The following is a 15,880-nucleotide window of genomic DNA, read 5'->3' as shown; positions in this document are numbered from 1 at the left end:
TTTAATTCACCAAGAAGACATAATTTAAAACTCATATACACATGATATTTAAAGCACATAAAATAAAACTGGCAAGAACTACAAGGATAAACATACAGAGCCATAATCACAGTGGGAAATTTTAACATACTTCTAACAGAACAGACAAAAATTCAATAAGGACTCAGTAGATTTGAAACACATGATTAATAAAACTAAACTAGTGATCATATATAGAATTCTGCACCTAACAATATGCAAAATACATTATTGTTTCCAGGCAAACATGGAATATTTATAAAAACTGACATGATATACGGGCCACAAAGTCTCAGGAACATTAATACTGAAATTATATTTTCTGATCATAGTGCAATTAAGCTAAAAATAAAAAATATAAAGCAAACAGAAAATTCCCAAGTGTTTGGAAATAAAACAATATGCTTCTAAATAACCAATGGACTAAAGGAAAAGTCACAGCAGAAATTAGAAAGCATTCTGTACTGAATATTAAAAACATATCAAATTTTCAAAAAAGAACTATAGTAGCAGTTAAAAGGAAATTTATATAATTATACACAATCATATACAGCATATTTCAGAATGAAAAGCTAAAAATTATTATGAGCTATGTATATATCTCAGTAAGTGGGAAAAGGGTCAGACCAAGGTGGCTCACACCTGTAATCCTAGCACTCTGGGAGGCTGGAGGCAGGATGATTGCTTGAGCTTAGGAGTTCGAGACCAGCTCTGAGCAAAAGTAAAATCCCATCTCCACAACCCAGCAGTGGAGTTGTGGCACATGCCTATAGTCCCAAGCTACCCAGGAGCCTGAGGCAGAAGGACTGCTTGAGTCTAGGAGTTGGAGGTTGCAGTGAGCTACAAAGATCCCACAGCACTCTATCCAGGGTGACAGAGTGAGACTCTGTCTCAAAAAAAACAAAAACAAAAACAAGGAAACTAAACAACCCTCCCCTCCTCACAACACCCCACCCCAGTAAAAAAAGAAACAAAAAAAAAAAACCGGAAAAGACCAGCTAAATAAACCCAGAGAAACAAGAGGCTGGGCATGGTGACTCAAACCTATAATCCTAGCACTTTAGGAGGCTGAGGCAGGAGGATTGCTTGAGGCCAGGAGTTTGAAAGCAGCCTAGGCAACATAGTGAGACTCCATCTCTACAAAAAAATAAAAAACTTAGCTGGGCACGGTGGCCAGTGCCTATAGTCCTAGCTACTGGGGCTGGGAAGGTGGGGCGCTGCTGAGGTGGGAGGATCGCTTGAGCCCAGGAATTCCAGGCTGCAGTGAGCTATGATTGCCTGGTTGACAGAGTGAGAACCTCTTTCATTTAAATAAAAAAAGAAAAGAGAATGCACAAATAACCAGTATTAAAAATTAATTGATGGAGGTAAGATTACAGATCTCACAGACATAATAGGAATAATTTGTGCTAATAAATTTGAAATATTAGATGAAATGTACAAAGTCCTAGGAAAATAAGGAGAGAAAGAAAATCTTAATAGTCCTATGACTACAAAAGGAATTGAATCCCTAATTTAAAAACCTTCCCCATGACTGCAAAAGACTAAGAATTGCCAAATGTACTCTTGAATAAAAAGAATAAGGTGAGAGAATATACCCTCTGGGTATTCAGTAATTTTTATATGAAGTAAGATAGTTTGGTATTATTGCAAGGGCAGACAAACTAATTATCAGAACAGAAATCCCAAAACTAGACCAATGAATTTATATATGCTTATTACAAAACTGACATGGCAGAGCAGTGGGGAAAAGGACTTTTAAATACATGATATAAAGGATAAATTAACAGTGATATGTTGTTAGCTAAACTACACAACTGATTTGGATTTCACCAGTTCTTCTACTAATGCCCTTTTTCTGTTCCAAGATCCCATCCAAGATCCACATTATATTTAGTTGTTATGCCTCCTTAGGCTCCTCTGATCTGTGACATTTCTACGATCTTTCCTTGTTTTCATGATCTGAACACTTTTGAAGAATACTGGTCAGTTATTGTGTATGATTTAGATTTACCAATTTAGATTTATCTGATTTTTTTTTTATTAGGTTGAGGTCATGCATTTTTGGCAAAACTACCACAGAACTGATGTGCCTTTCTCGGTACATTATAACAGAGGGTACATAATGGCACATTAATGTCTTATTTCTGGTGATGTTAACCTTGATCATTGGGTTATTGGTGGTGTCTACAGGGCTTCTCTGCCATAAGAATGTTTTTCCCTTTGTGAATAATAAATATCTTTTTTTTTTTTTTTTTGAGACAGAGTGTCACTCTGTTGCCTGGGCTAGAGTACCATGGCGTCAGCCTAGCTCCAGCAACCTCAAACTCCTGGGCTCAAGCAATCCTACTGCCTCAGCCTCCCGAGTAGCTGGGACTACAGGCATGTGCCACCATGCCCAGCTAATTTATATATATATATTTTTAGCTGTCCATACAATTTCTTTCTATTTTTAGTAGAAACGGGTCTCACTCTTGCTCAGGCTGGTCTCGAACTCCTGACCTTGAGCGATCCTCCCGCCTCCGCCTCCCAGAGTGCTAGGATTACAGGCATGAGCCACCGCACCTGGCCAGCTTGTGATTATCTTTCACATTTTTTTTTTTTAGAACAGTTTTTATGAAACCATGAATAAGTCGAAAATTCGTGTTATTTTCAAATATGAGTTCTGTCATGGAACCAATGCAGCACAGACAGCTCGAAATATCAACTAAGTGTTTGGGAAGGACGTGGCTAATGAATGCACAGTAAGTATGTCGATGGTCTGAGAAGTTCCATTCTGATGATTTTAATCTTGAAAATGAGCCACATGGTTGACCTGAGATCACAGTGGATAATGATGAATTGAAAGCCGTAGTGGAAGTGAATCCATCTCAACCTACGTATGCATGAATTAGCGGCAAAGTTTGACATTACTATTCCAACAATATTGGACCATTTGAAACAAATGGGCAAGGTAAAGAAGCTGGATAGATAGGGACTGCATGAATTAAACAAACATCAGAAGAGAAATCATCTTGAAGCTTGCCTTTCTTTGCGGTCATGATATAAAGGCGAACCATTTCTACAGCGTACTGTTATCTGTGATGAAAAATGGATTCTTTTTGACAATAGCAAGCATTCAGCACAATTGCTGGACAAAGATGAAGTGCCTAAACACAGTCCAAAACCGAATGTTCATCAAAAAAAAAAAGCTAATGGTGTCTGTTTGGAGGCCCAAGCACTGGTATTATCCACTACAGCTTCATGAAACCTGGTCAATTGATTACAACAGATGTCTACTACAACCAGTTGGATGAAATGATGAAGATGCTTGTGATTAAGCAGCTGAGGCTGGTCAATTGAGACAGGCCAATCTTCCTGCAAGACAACGCTCCACCACCTGTCGCACAAACAACACTGCTCACACTACAGAAGCTGGACTTGGAAACTCTCTGTCATCCACTGTATTCATCAGACCTTGCACCAACTGACTACCATTTCTTCCAAGCTTTGTACTACTTCTTGCAAGGAAAAATATTCAATTCTCAACAAGGTGTGGAAAACGCCTTTCACAATTTCATTGTGACTTGCTCTCTAGGCTTCTTCTTCGCTGCTGTCATAAACAAGCTACCATTAAGATGGCAAAACTGTGTCAATAGTTCAGGCGCATACTGTGATGGTATTGCTTCTTGTTAGAGATATAATAAACTGCACTTTTGATTCAAAGTCAGACATTTCATATTTAATGACCTTAAAAAAGAATAGAGAGCCAGGCATGGTAGTGTGGTGCCTGCAGTTCCAGGTACTTGGGAGGCTGAGGCAAGAGGACTCCTTGAGCCCAGGAGTCCAGGACTGTAGTATGCTATAATAATGCCTGTGATAGCCACTGTACTCCAGTCTAGCCTGGGCAACACAGCAAGAGCCTGTCTAAAAAAAAAAAAAAGAAAAGAAAAGAAAAGAAAAGAAAAGAAAAGAAAAGAAAAGAAAAGAAAAGAAAAGAAAAGAAAAGAAAAGAAAGAGAAAAGAAAAGAAATGAAACTCTGAAAACCCTAAGCATTTCTAAATGTTTTAATGAAAGTGTTGGTTCTCAGAAAATCTTAAAGATTCAAGTTAGAAGCTAGAAAGCAAATGTAAAGGTGGTAATTGACTTAACAGACGCCATAAAGATCAATTTTAGGCTGGGCACAGTGGCTTACACCTGTAATCTCAGCACTTTGGGAAGCCAAGGCTGGAGGTTCACTTGAGTCCAGGAGCTCAAGACCAGCCTGGGCAACACAGTAAGACCCTGACAATACAGAAAATTTAGAAATTAGCTGGGCATGGTGGCACACACCTGTAGTCCCAGCTATTCAGGAGGCTGAGGCAGGAGGATTGCTTGACCCCAGTAATTCAAGGTGGTTACAGTGAGTTATGATGGGGCCACTGCACTCCAGCCTGGGTAACAGAGTGAGACACTGTCTCTTTTTAAAAAAAAAAAAATCCAATCTTAAACTGGCAATGGGGAAAGCTGAGAAACATTCTAATTTGGGCTATAGAGCCCCCAAATGGCTCAGGAATTGTCTGCACCAAGCACATCTAGAAATAAGGGTGAAGAGAGCTAAAAACAGAAGGAATGGACAAAAGTCTGTTTAACAGGTCCACTGAGACCCTCTTACATCTCCTCCTCTACACAGCCAGGTAGGTCCCTCTTCTACCTCATCAGAAGATTAGAAGTTTATGCTGCTGAGAAAGGAAAACAGAGGGTTTCTGGACCAGGGAGGGAATACAAGGTACAACTGAGGGATAGAGTACAAACAGTATTAAAAACAAGGAGGCCAAATTCATTTATTGTATGTTATGACTTCAAACCCTCTCTCCATTCAGTTCCAGTAATGCTAACAACCAGGGTTATGCTCTCCAGCAGTACACTGAATGATTCTTCTTCAGGAAATCTGATCAGCAATGACTTAAAGATCTAATATCAGAGACTCCCAAAAAAAGAACTCAGCCAGATCATTCTAAAGTGAAGCCCCAGAAACCCACACAAGAGCTCAAAATAAAATTTTTAGTGCTCAACTCTTAAACAGAAACAGACAGCCAAGAATCATTTCGTGTTTCAAGACCACATGAAACACGAAACAGAGAAACTAAAACAAACAGAGGTGAAAATCAATTTACAAAAAGTGAGTATGGGGGCCAGGCACGGTGGCTCACACCTGTAATCCTAGCTCTCTGGGAGGCCGAGGCGGGAGGGTCGCTCAAGGTCAGGAGTTCAAGACCAGCCTGTGCCAAGAGTGAGACCCCTGTCTCTACTAAAAATAGAAACAAATTATCTGGACAACTAAAAAAATATATATAGAAAAAAAATTAGCTGGACGTGGTGGCGCATGCTGTAGTCCCAGCTACTCGGGAGGCTGAGGCAGGAGGATTGCTTGAGCCCAGGAGTTTGAGGTTGCCGTGAGCTCGGCTGACGCCACAGCACTCTAGCCTGGGCAACAGAGCCAGACTCTGTCTCAAAAAAAAAAACTGAGTATGCAGGAAAAAAAAAAGCCACACACCTCATCAATATCCTCAAAATGACAAGAGAAAATACAGGAATCAACAAAATGCTACCGAAAAGGAACATTCAGAAAACAAAGGAGGGTTTTTGAAATTAACATGAACAGAAATAAAACTTAATAGAATGGAAGAATGTTGAGAAAAAGGGGCAAGATAAAATCAGAGGACCAATCCAGGAAGTCTAACAAGAATTCCAGAGAACTGAAAATGGAGAAGAAAGTGTTCACATTATTAAGTCAAGAAAATTTCCTAAAACTAAAGAACATAAATTCACCATTTTAAAGGATTTAAACCTAGCATCCAGCAAATAAAATGAAAATGGACACATCACTGTGTCAAAAGAACAAGAGTCAAAATGGCAACACTAGAATGAATCTACAAAGCAATACGTTAATGTTTTCAAACTTCTGAAAAAAGAATATATCCGACCTAGAATTCTAAACTCCACCAAACTTATCACTGTAAGGATTATATGAATACATTTTCAGACACAAAAGATCTCAAAAAATTTCCTCCCATGTTCCCTTTATTAGGAACCTACCTACTGGAGGGCATATATGTTCAACATATTGAGAGAATAAACCAACAAAGAAAACACATATTCTAAGATACCAGGGATCCAACTAACACAAGCGAGAAGAGAATCCTAAAAATGAAGGTAGAGCCCAGGCTGACAGCTATACACCAGTCATGGAGGGTAAGAAGTATGAATTAGAGGCCGGGCATGGTGGCTCACGCCAGTAATCCTAGCACTCTAGGAGGCTGAGGCGGGTGGATTGTTTGAGCTCAGGAGTTCGAGACCAGCCTGAGCAAGAGTGAGACCCCGTCTCTACTAAAAATAGAAAGAAATTATATGGACAGCTAAAAATATATATAGAAAAAATTAGCCGGGCATGGTGGCACATGCCCGTAGTCCCAGCTACTTGGGAGGCTGAGGCAGTAGGATCACTTGAGCCCAGGAATTTGATGTTGCTGTGAGCTAGGCTGATGCCACGGCACTTTAGCCTGGGCAACAGAGTGAGACTCTGTCTCAAACAAACAAAAAAAAAGTATAAATTAGAAAAAGCCAGAAGGTTCTGGAAGAAACCCAGAGATCTGGAAGATCTCCCAAGGAGATCAAACTGACCAATAACCTGCTGCATTCTTACATACTGAGAGGGTGATTTACATTGTTGGTAAAGAGTTTGGGGATAAATTAGTAACACACGTATGAACTAAACATAGGGAAAAATCAAGTCAAATAGTGACACAAAAGAAAACAAAGTTTATGCAAAGAGAATACAAGTAATCACTATTTCCCTAATAACAATAATGTAAAGATTATTGATCTAACCAAAATGTATGAGATTTATATACAAGCAATGGGGAAAACACCTCCAGATTAGTAATGTCAAATCAGAAAGAGAAAGAACTAAGGCTTAGAGAGGTTAAGTAACGTGTCCAAGATCACAGTAAAAACCCTGGGTCAAGATTAGAACCGAAGTCTGATTGTCTCTAGAGTTGTCATTATCATAATATATTGCCTCCTTAAAAAGAAAAGCTCAACTATATAGCATGAGAATAGATTTAAGAATTTCAGAACAAAAAAGCATGATATTAAAAATTATAAAATTTGTTTTCCTAGAGATTTTTAAGAACAGGATACAGTAACTTAAGAGTTTAACTGTCACAGCCAAGAAAATCACAGACCTAATGACTGAATATAATATCCTGGATGGGATCCTGGAACAGAAAAAGGACATTAAATAAAAATTAAAGAAATATGAATAAAATATGGACTTTAGTTAATAATAATGTATCAATAAGGGTTCATTAACTGTGAAAAATGTGCCATACATGTAAGGTGTTAATAACAGAGGAAATTGGGTGTGAGTACATGGGAACTCTCTGTATTATCTTTGTAATTTTTCTGTAAATCTAAAACTATTCTAAAATAAAGTTCATTTTTAAAAAACAGAATGGGGCCAGGCAGAGTGGCTCACCTCTGTAATCCTAGCACTTTGGGAGGCTAACGTGGGAGGATTGCTTGAGGCCAGGAGTTGGAGACCAGCCTGAGCATACAGCAAACTTGAAACCCTGTCTCTACAAAAAATAAGAAAAATTAGCCAGGCCTGGTAGCACAAGCCTGCAGTCCCAGCTACTCAGGAGGATCACTTGAGCCCAGGAGTTTGAGGTTGCAGTGAGCTGTGACAAAGCCACTGCACTCTAGCTCAGGCAACAGAGCAAGACCCTGTCTCAAAAAAAAAAAAAAAAAAAAAAAACCAACCCAGAATGGGAAAGCTCTATATGTACAAATATGAAAAGATGTCTAGGAAATATTAAGTGAAAAAAGCAAGGTACAGAATAAAGTCTGATACATTTTATGCTAAGGAAAGGGAGGATAAGAAATTATATTAATATTTGCTTGCATCTGCCTAAAGAAATCCTGAAATACACACAAGAAACTAGTATGTATAATTACTAAAGGTGGTAGGAGTAGGGTGAGGAATGGGTGGGAATAAATTTTCTCACAGTATACCTTTTTATATAATTTTGACTTGTGAAGTATGTGGCTGTATCACCTATTAAAAATAAAGTTAGAGAAATACAGAGTGGTCCAGTTTAAAGCTCGAAGACAAATAAATTAGATGACCTCTCAAAGTCTCCTCTAACTTTAGAATGCTCCAATTCAATTCAAGAATTTCAACTAAAAGATGCTTAAACTGTTAGCAAAGGTGCCTTCCCTGAAACTCAACGCTCCCGTCACTCCTGTTACTTTTAGCTCTACTTTTAAAAGCAGCTGCATTAATCAGACTATATTGTATTAGTTATTATATATTTCTTCCCTGATAAAATGCAAATTCCTTAAGAGTAGACTCTACCAAACCACTGGACACTATAGCAGTTTTCAATAAACATTTGCTAAATTAAAATAATATTTACCAAGTACTTCTCATGTGCCAGGCATTCTTCTAAATGCTTTATTTTTTTAACTAATTTAAGCTTCACAGTAACTCTACAATAGGTCCTATTATTATCTTTATTTTATAGATAAAGGAAATTGAAGCCTAAAGATATGTTGAGTAATTTAGCAAAGGTCGGTGGCCAGTGCTACAATACGAAACCTAGACTCTCAATCTCTAGCTCTGTGCTCTAGTGCTCTAAATCACTAGCTCTACTGTTTAGTTTTAAGGCTTCAAAACATGATATGAAAAACATTCACCTTGAGTGTTCTAACTTGCAACATGAAGCCCTAAGAAGGTACAAATGGCTTGATATCATCTAACCCCACAGTTCTCAAAACTGTGGTCCACTGACCCCTCAGGATCTCTCAAGACCCTTCAGGAAGTTCACAAACCTGCTGGAGGTCAAAACCATATTCATAATATTAAGATGTTATTTGACTTTTTCAGTCTCATTCTCTCATGAGTGTAGTTTCCCAGAGCCTACATATGTGATATTACAACAGACTGAATGCAGAAGCAGCTATGAGAATCTAGCTGTCTTCTATTAGGTCAGACATTAAAGAGATCCACAAATATGTAAGATGATGCCACTCTCACTAAATTTTTGTTTAGAAAATAGTTCTTTCTTTTTTCATAAAAAAGATTATGTTAACATGTAATGGTTTTATTACTATTATTTTAAAATACATTAAATATTTTAAAATTTTCTCAATTTTCAATACAGTAAATATTGATATAAACTACATAAACAGAGCTCTTTTGGGTCCTCAACAATTTGTAAGAACATAAAGGGGTATTAAAAAAACATTTAAGAACCACTGATCTAGCCAATATAAACTGTTCAGTACTGCTGCTCTGACAGTAAGCCACTTTTTCCTTATCTAGCATATTGCAATTCAAAAGAGTTGATGATAAAAAGGCAACATAAAGTAAAAGTAGTAGTAGGCCAGGTATGTGCTTCTCCTTGTCATTACACTTCCTAATTTATAATCAATAACATTCATATATAACAAACTCTTCTACTGTAAACCACTGAATGACATTCCTAAAAGTGCCTCTACATCAAGACAATAGCCAGAGGTAATAACAAAATAGATTCCTCAAGGAAACTTCGAATTGTGGATTTCAACATTCCTTTATTAAACCACATATATTACTGAAATATAGAGGAAACCATAAGAGTTTATCAGAAGATCATGAAGACTGATGTCATCAACTTAACCTGTTTCAAGTACCAACACAATTATTCATCTTCAATATACAGTATCTTAAATTTTTGATAAGCTAAAGTCTACATGATTTCAAATCAGTTCCATGACTGCATCTTTAACATAATTTGAATACTTTTATGTGTTATACTAATAGCAAATAATTTAATAACAGCTTTAACAAAGCAAGACTGATTTTGCTCATCTAAGAAAAAAAGTACAAAATTCCAGTCAGTCTTATTTTTTTTAATGAAATGATTAGGCCTCTAAATTATTGGTTTCCCTGCACCCCTGAGTACCTGAAGTATTCCTATATACAATTAAATGACATAAGGATAAAATATTCTTAAACTATTAATTGCATAAAAAATGGAGACTTCACCATAGCAAAGAGTATAATATAGGCTCCTAGATTTGGTTACTATTATATTCAACCACTGTTAACTCACCAAATATGTCTGAGTAGCTACTATGAGCCTTGTACTATGCTAGGCAATGGGAATACAATGAACAAAAAGAAGAGAATAGTTTTTTATCTTCATGGGACTTACATTCTGCTGTGGGAAACAGATAAAACAAACACACAAAACATATTAATTATAAATGTCGCAAATGCTATGAGGGAAACAAACAGGCTTTGTCACAGATTAGTCTTTGAAAGCTGAACTGTGGAATTCCAAAAGACCTAAAAATAAATAATTCATGAAGAGTTACATCAAGATGACATGGATTCTACAGATCTTTGCTAATGCATTAGAAAACTACAGACACTGACCATGAAAACAGAGATCAATCTTTCATTGTCAAAGCTACAGGATGGCATTACTTAGCAATACAGTAGCCTCAAAAAATAATTAACCTCACATAATGCAGTATCCTGACTAGAATGTTGAAACAGAAAAAGGACATTAGGTAAAAACTAAGGAAATCTGAATAAACTATAGACTTTAGTTAGCAATAACGTATCAATATTGGCTCATTAATTGCAACAAATGTACCATACTAACCTAAGATGTTAATAGGGCAAACTAGGTGCAGGAGTATATGGAACCCTCTGCACTACCATCTCAATTTTTCTGTAAACCTAAAACTGTTCTAAAAAATAAACCCTATTTTTTAAAAAACCTAACAAAGTTTCAGGAATTACAAGGAGGGGGCTAGTAAAGACTTAAAGAAAGTAAGAAATAAGAAGTCATTAAACTCTGTATTGTGAATTAGAACATATTCAAGAAATTCAAAGGAAACTAACCAGCAGATACTTAAGAAGTGAAAACTCTATTCATACTAAAATCTTCCTAGACAGAGAGATTAATGGGCTTTTTACACAAACTAAATAAATAGCTCTATATCATAACGTAAGGCAGACAATAACATCCCTAGAGTGCACAATAAGCACTGTAGATGCTATTTATCAATAAAAACCAATAAGCTATATTTCTATGTATGGTACTGTCCTGAAATCGTCATATAACAGTTGAACCAGAATCAATTCCATAGGTTCTAACAAGTTACTCACCTAAGGAAACAAATTTAAACTTACTTCAGGAAAATCTGTAAGCAAAAAGGAGGGAAGATTGTATTTTTCCCCATAAGAGGAGAGGAAGATAATCTACCTATGAAAGGAGAAAAACAACTTCCCAGGTCCATCTGGAGGCGATTTTGCAACTAGTATTAACGTACTGTAATGCCATACAAATTAGTATAGTTCAAGACAGTAATAAAAGCTATGAATTTATGTCAGTTATATGCCTTCCAGTCAAAACAAACAACTAAGTAATGTTTTCTATAACCTCACCTAAGACACCTAGTAGGTACCCAAAGTTTGATGACTTGAAACTAATCTCTCAATGTCTGAATTTAAAAGATGGTCACGAAAAGTGTGAGAAAAACAAAGGAGGGTAATACTCTGAATTGTTTGAGGGTCAAATTTGTATAATATAGCATAAAATTAGAATTATTAGAAGTAATCTTACAGATAACCATCACAAAATTAGGATCTTGTATCTGATATAAAGCACCAAGTAAATGGCATAACAATTTTACTCATCAAATAGTATGAAATATTAAGCATAAAGAATCCTTTAGCCCAAATGGTATTTAAATCTAATTTAGATAACTAGATGATGAATTTATTTCTATTCTATTCTATTACCCAAAGGAAATCCTACAAAACAAAGATGTTCGTAATTCCTTCTTTCACAGGAATCCTAAACATATCACTGGAAAATACTCAAGAAGAAATGAATAATTAACATTTCCCCAGTAATTCCTGTTTGCACCACCATGAGGAGAATCAGACGCTGCTTCATGTTGAAACGAGAAAAAGGGAGCTGAAATGTGAAAAATTCCAAGTAAAATGATCATGACATAGCATCTGGCAAAGATCGAAAAACTAACAACACTGCCAAAAGAATTGTCAGTGATGAAAGTCAAGAGAAGAAAATGAGATTTTCCGACAAGCCACAGCCCAATCCAAGGGGGCAAAAATCGTCACCGCCGATGCCACCCCTTTCAACCTCGACCACCTCATTCCCAAAGTCGCCTCCAATTCAGATATATTTCCTCTATAACCCAGACTAATTTCCTACCCAGGTAAAAAGCACCGAAGAATTTTTTCTACAACCACCACTTCCACCGTACACGAGATTCGCACTTCTCAGGGCCAAGCCTCTGGGGAAAACAACGCCCAGATCCCACCCTCCTTGGCCAAGGTTGAAGAGGGCCCATTCCCAGGAGTGGGGCTTCCCGGAGTGGGCCTCACGGAGCCGACGAACTGGGAAAAGAGCAAGGAATGAGGGTGGGGCTCAAGAAAGAGGGCCGGGGTAGAGGAGACGACGGAGACCGGAGGAAGAAAAGAATGGACAGAAGCTGGGGCTGGGCGGGGTGAGGACTGGGAAGGGAGGGCAGATCGACGGGAGAGGGCAGGGCTGCGGGGAACGGAGACAGCAGAGTCGGGGACCGAAGGGCCCGGGGAACAGGGTAAAAGCCAACCGACGGATCCAGACGAGGAGCCGGTGGCAAAGAGGGGTCGGCGAGCACGGGGAAGGGCCAGGGTAGAACGGAGCGCAGACGCGGGGCCCGCAGGGAGCCTCCGCCGACCGAAGGGCCGCACGGGGGGTGGTGCGGGGAAGCCGCGGCCAGCTGCCAGGAGCAGGGAGCCGCGCACTCACCGCTCTGCTCCCCCAGAAACACCAGCTTGAATTTCCTCAGCGGATTCCCGAAGTCTCCGCCCGCGGACATGATGAAGCCGGAGGAGCTGCCGCCGCCTCAGCCCAGAGACCTCCCGGACCGACGCTGCTCCAACAGGCTGACGAAAAAGGCGAGCGGAAGCGCGGGCGCCGAGCTTTCTCGGCCGCTGCAGGGCCAGGCGGAGGAGCAAGGCTGGAGGGCAGCGGGACCCTCCACAGACAGGCAGCCGTCGCCGCCGCCGCCTCCCCGCAGAGTCGCCTAGCACCGAGCGAGGCCCGCGGCAGGGAAGGGAAGGAGGGCGGTGTCAGAGACAGCCAGGGGTGTGCTCTGGGTTCCCGAGGCTAGCGCCGTTCCCTTCCTCAGCACCCGGCAGGTAGACTGGGGTGAGGGAGGCGGAGGGTAGCGGAGCCGGAACCGCAGACGCGTCTGGGACCTCTCACGCGCAGCGCCTCAGCTCCCACAGCTGCCGCCGCCGCAGCCCAACCTGCTGAGTGCGCGAGCCTCTGGCGCGGCGCGGGGCGAGCCCGAGCGCGAGCCTGCCGCCCCGCTGGCCGTCGGCGTGCGTACATGCGTGCGCGCTACCGCCAGCGCCTTCCTGCTTTAGCCGGCTCTCCCGGCTCCTCCTTCGCGGCGGCGACGAAGGCAGGTTAGGTTTCCACTGGTGTCGGAAGCAGCAAGGAGGAGGCGGGGCAGAGCCAGGAGTTAAGTGAGGAACTGGAAACATGGAGCCCTTACGTCACCTACGGGAAGAGCCAATAAGAAGAGGCCGAGGACGGGCAGAGACAAGAGTGAGGTGGCAGCGCGAGAGCGCGCGCGGCCGTTGAGTAGTGGAAAGCGGAGTATCGCGTCGGCCATGCGAAGTGTGGCGCATCTCAGCTTGTGGGGAGGGGAGAGGAGGGCTGGGGGAGGAAGGTGGGGCGGAGGCAGGGCCGGGGCAGAGATGGAATGACTCCGCAAAGTGTAGGTGGGGTTCTGTAGCCCTAAGGTGTGTAATAGGTGCCTCTTTCCTGAGCCCTGGGCCCTGCCTCACATTCCTCAGATCCGCCCTTCACCCCTGAACCCACCCCCACTTCTGCATCTTCTTTCTCATCATAATTCCGCACACGGCATCTTACTAGGTACATTCTCCTCCACTGCTCCTAGGAATTTTTTAATTGCCAGAAACAGGGCCTCTCCATTTTGCAGATGAGGAAACTGAAGCCCCAAGGGAGAAAATGACTTGCAAAATCCATAAAGCCATAAAGTTGAACAGAGGTTTTCTCATTTTTCCCCCAATGAACCTCTACACAACCTCTTTATTGATGAGCCCATCCACTTCCCTGTCCTGACCTGATTGGGTCTTCTGTGACCAGCCTCTGTTCCTCAGATGTTGATAACTCGTAACTGTCGATGACGCCCACCTTCTACCTTGCTAGAAAAGGATTTAGACATCATGTAAACCGAACCCCTCATTTCACATGATGAAACTGAGGCCGACATAGGAAACAGCTTTGCTGAAGGTCACACAACAAATTAGAGGGAAAGCTTGAGCTAGAGCCTAAAACTGGGGAACGATCACCCTTTCCTCCTAAAGCAGGGCTTCTAAATCTGCTACAGGTAGACTTCCATTAAGCCATCTGAAGAATGTGCATTTTTCTGTGGAGAGGGTCCATAGTTTTCATCAGATTTTCAAGCTGGTTCATGATCCAAAAAAATGAAGGTTAATGGCACAGCCAAGAGGAACCTAAGGAGATATGACAACTAAATGTAATATGGACAACTGACATGTTAACTAACATGACACTAACGTGACAACTAAAACCACTAAATTTAAGTTTTAAGCTGAATGGGATCCTGGAACAGAAAAAGAACATTAGACAAAAAAGGATGGAAATCTGAATAAAGTATGGACTTTAGTTAACAATGTATCAATACTGATTCATTAATTGTAACAAACGTATCATACTATTAATAATATGTTAATAATAGAGGAAAATGGGGTGGGGGTATATTGGGAACTTTCTGTAATAACTAATTTTTCTGTAAATCTAAAGCTGTTAAAAATTAAGACTATTAATAATAAAAGATAAATAATTAGATAAATCAAATTAGAGAATTTGGCATCCACACAACTTCAGCCACACCTCGCCATACTGTGGGACAAGATCCAAAAAAAGAAACCCTACCCTTGAAGAGGACACTTTGAAAAGCCAGATTCAAAAATGCTTCCCAAGTTAATAATAAAAAATAGGTCCTTAAATTTGTGTATAGTATCTTATTCACATAACATACTTATATACATTTTCTCATTATTTGGGTTTTATTATTTACTTAGCTATAGAAATGACAGGATGAAAGCCCAGGGATGAATTGCTGACCTAGAATAAATTAAGGATAGGAATTGAGGTTCTTAAAATATCATCTATTCTGGCCTATCAAGATAAAAACTATATCCTCAAACCTCCTTCTCTGTCAAAAGTTACTCCCTTCTGGTTCCTCTCTCAGCCAAGTGCCAGAAGGATTTTAGAACATGCGTTTAAAATGAAATGGTATAAACCTGAGTTATGACATGGACATTTGATTTTTTTTTTAATATGTGATTTTACAAGTAGTTTATCAGACAGTTGTTTCCATAGTGTAGTGGTTATCACATTCGCCTCACAAGTAGTTTATCAGATCTGGTAGGATCCTCCCCACCAGTAACCCAGAACCCTGGCACATACAAAGAGCAGGCTAAACCAAGAAACTAATTTTAAAAAGGTCTTGCAAACAAAAGTGTGTGGTTATTTTTCCTTTCTGATGGGTACCAGGCTTTCATTATGTTTCCTGCAATAGCCTTTAAAGTAAAATCTGAAGATTGGAACTATAATTACTTTGTACTTCCTACAGAACTTTATGAATCAATTCCTCTCTGCTGCTTTGGTCTCTGTAGTCACCTAGACAGGTGGTGCTATCCTCTACCATTTTTTTTTAAACATCCTATAGTGCATATCCCCTATCATTTTGAAGAGATGTATGGTATAG

At 39.9% G+C, this 15,880-nt stretch overlaps 1 protein-coding gene across 2 annotated transcripts in view; it reads right to left on the bottom strand.

Annotated features, from left to right (window-relative positions):
• RAB6A (RAB6A, member RAS oncogene family) overlaps positions 1-13,492 on the bottom strand; it is a 69,382-nt gene extending 55,890 nt beyond the window's left edge. The window contains exon 1 of one of the 2 annotated variants that reach the window (XM_045555503.1): positions 12,859-13,492. In XM_045555503.1, coding sequence (XP_045411459.1) covers positions 12,859-12,928 — 70 coding nt within the window. In that variant the 5' untranslated portion in view covers positions 12,929-13,492. The remainder of the gene's footprint in view (positions 1-12,858) is intronic. The other variant, XM_045555502.1, reaches the window with a different exon arrangement.
• Between the last annotated feature and the right edge of the window lie 2,388 nt (positions 13,493-15,880).

This window comes from Lemur catta, chromosome 7, assembly GCF_020740605.2.
Source record: "Lemur catta isolate mLemCat1 chromosome 7, mLemCat1.pri, whole genome shotgun sequence".
Taxonomy (NCBI): domain Eukaryota; kingdom Metazoa; phylum Chordata; class Mammalia; order Primates; family Lemuridae; genus Lemur; species Lemur catta.
Note: the sequence above shows the minus strand (reverse complement) of the source record. Positions and strands in the feature narration are given on the sequence as shown.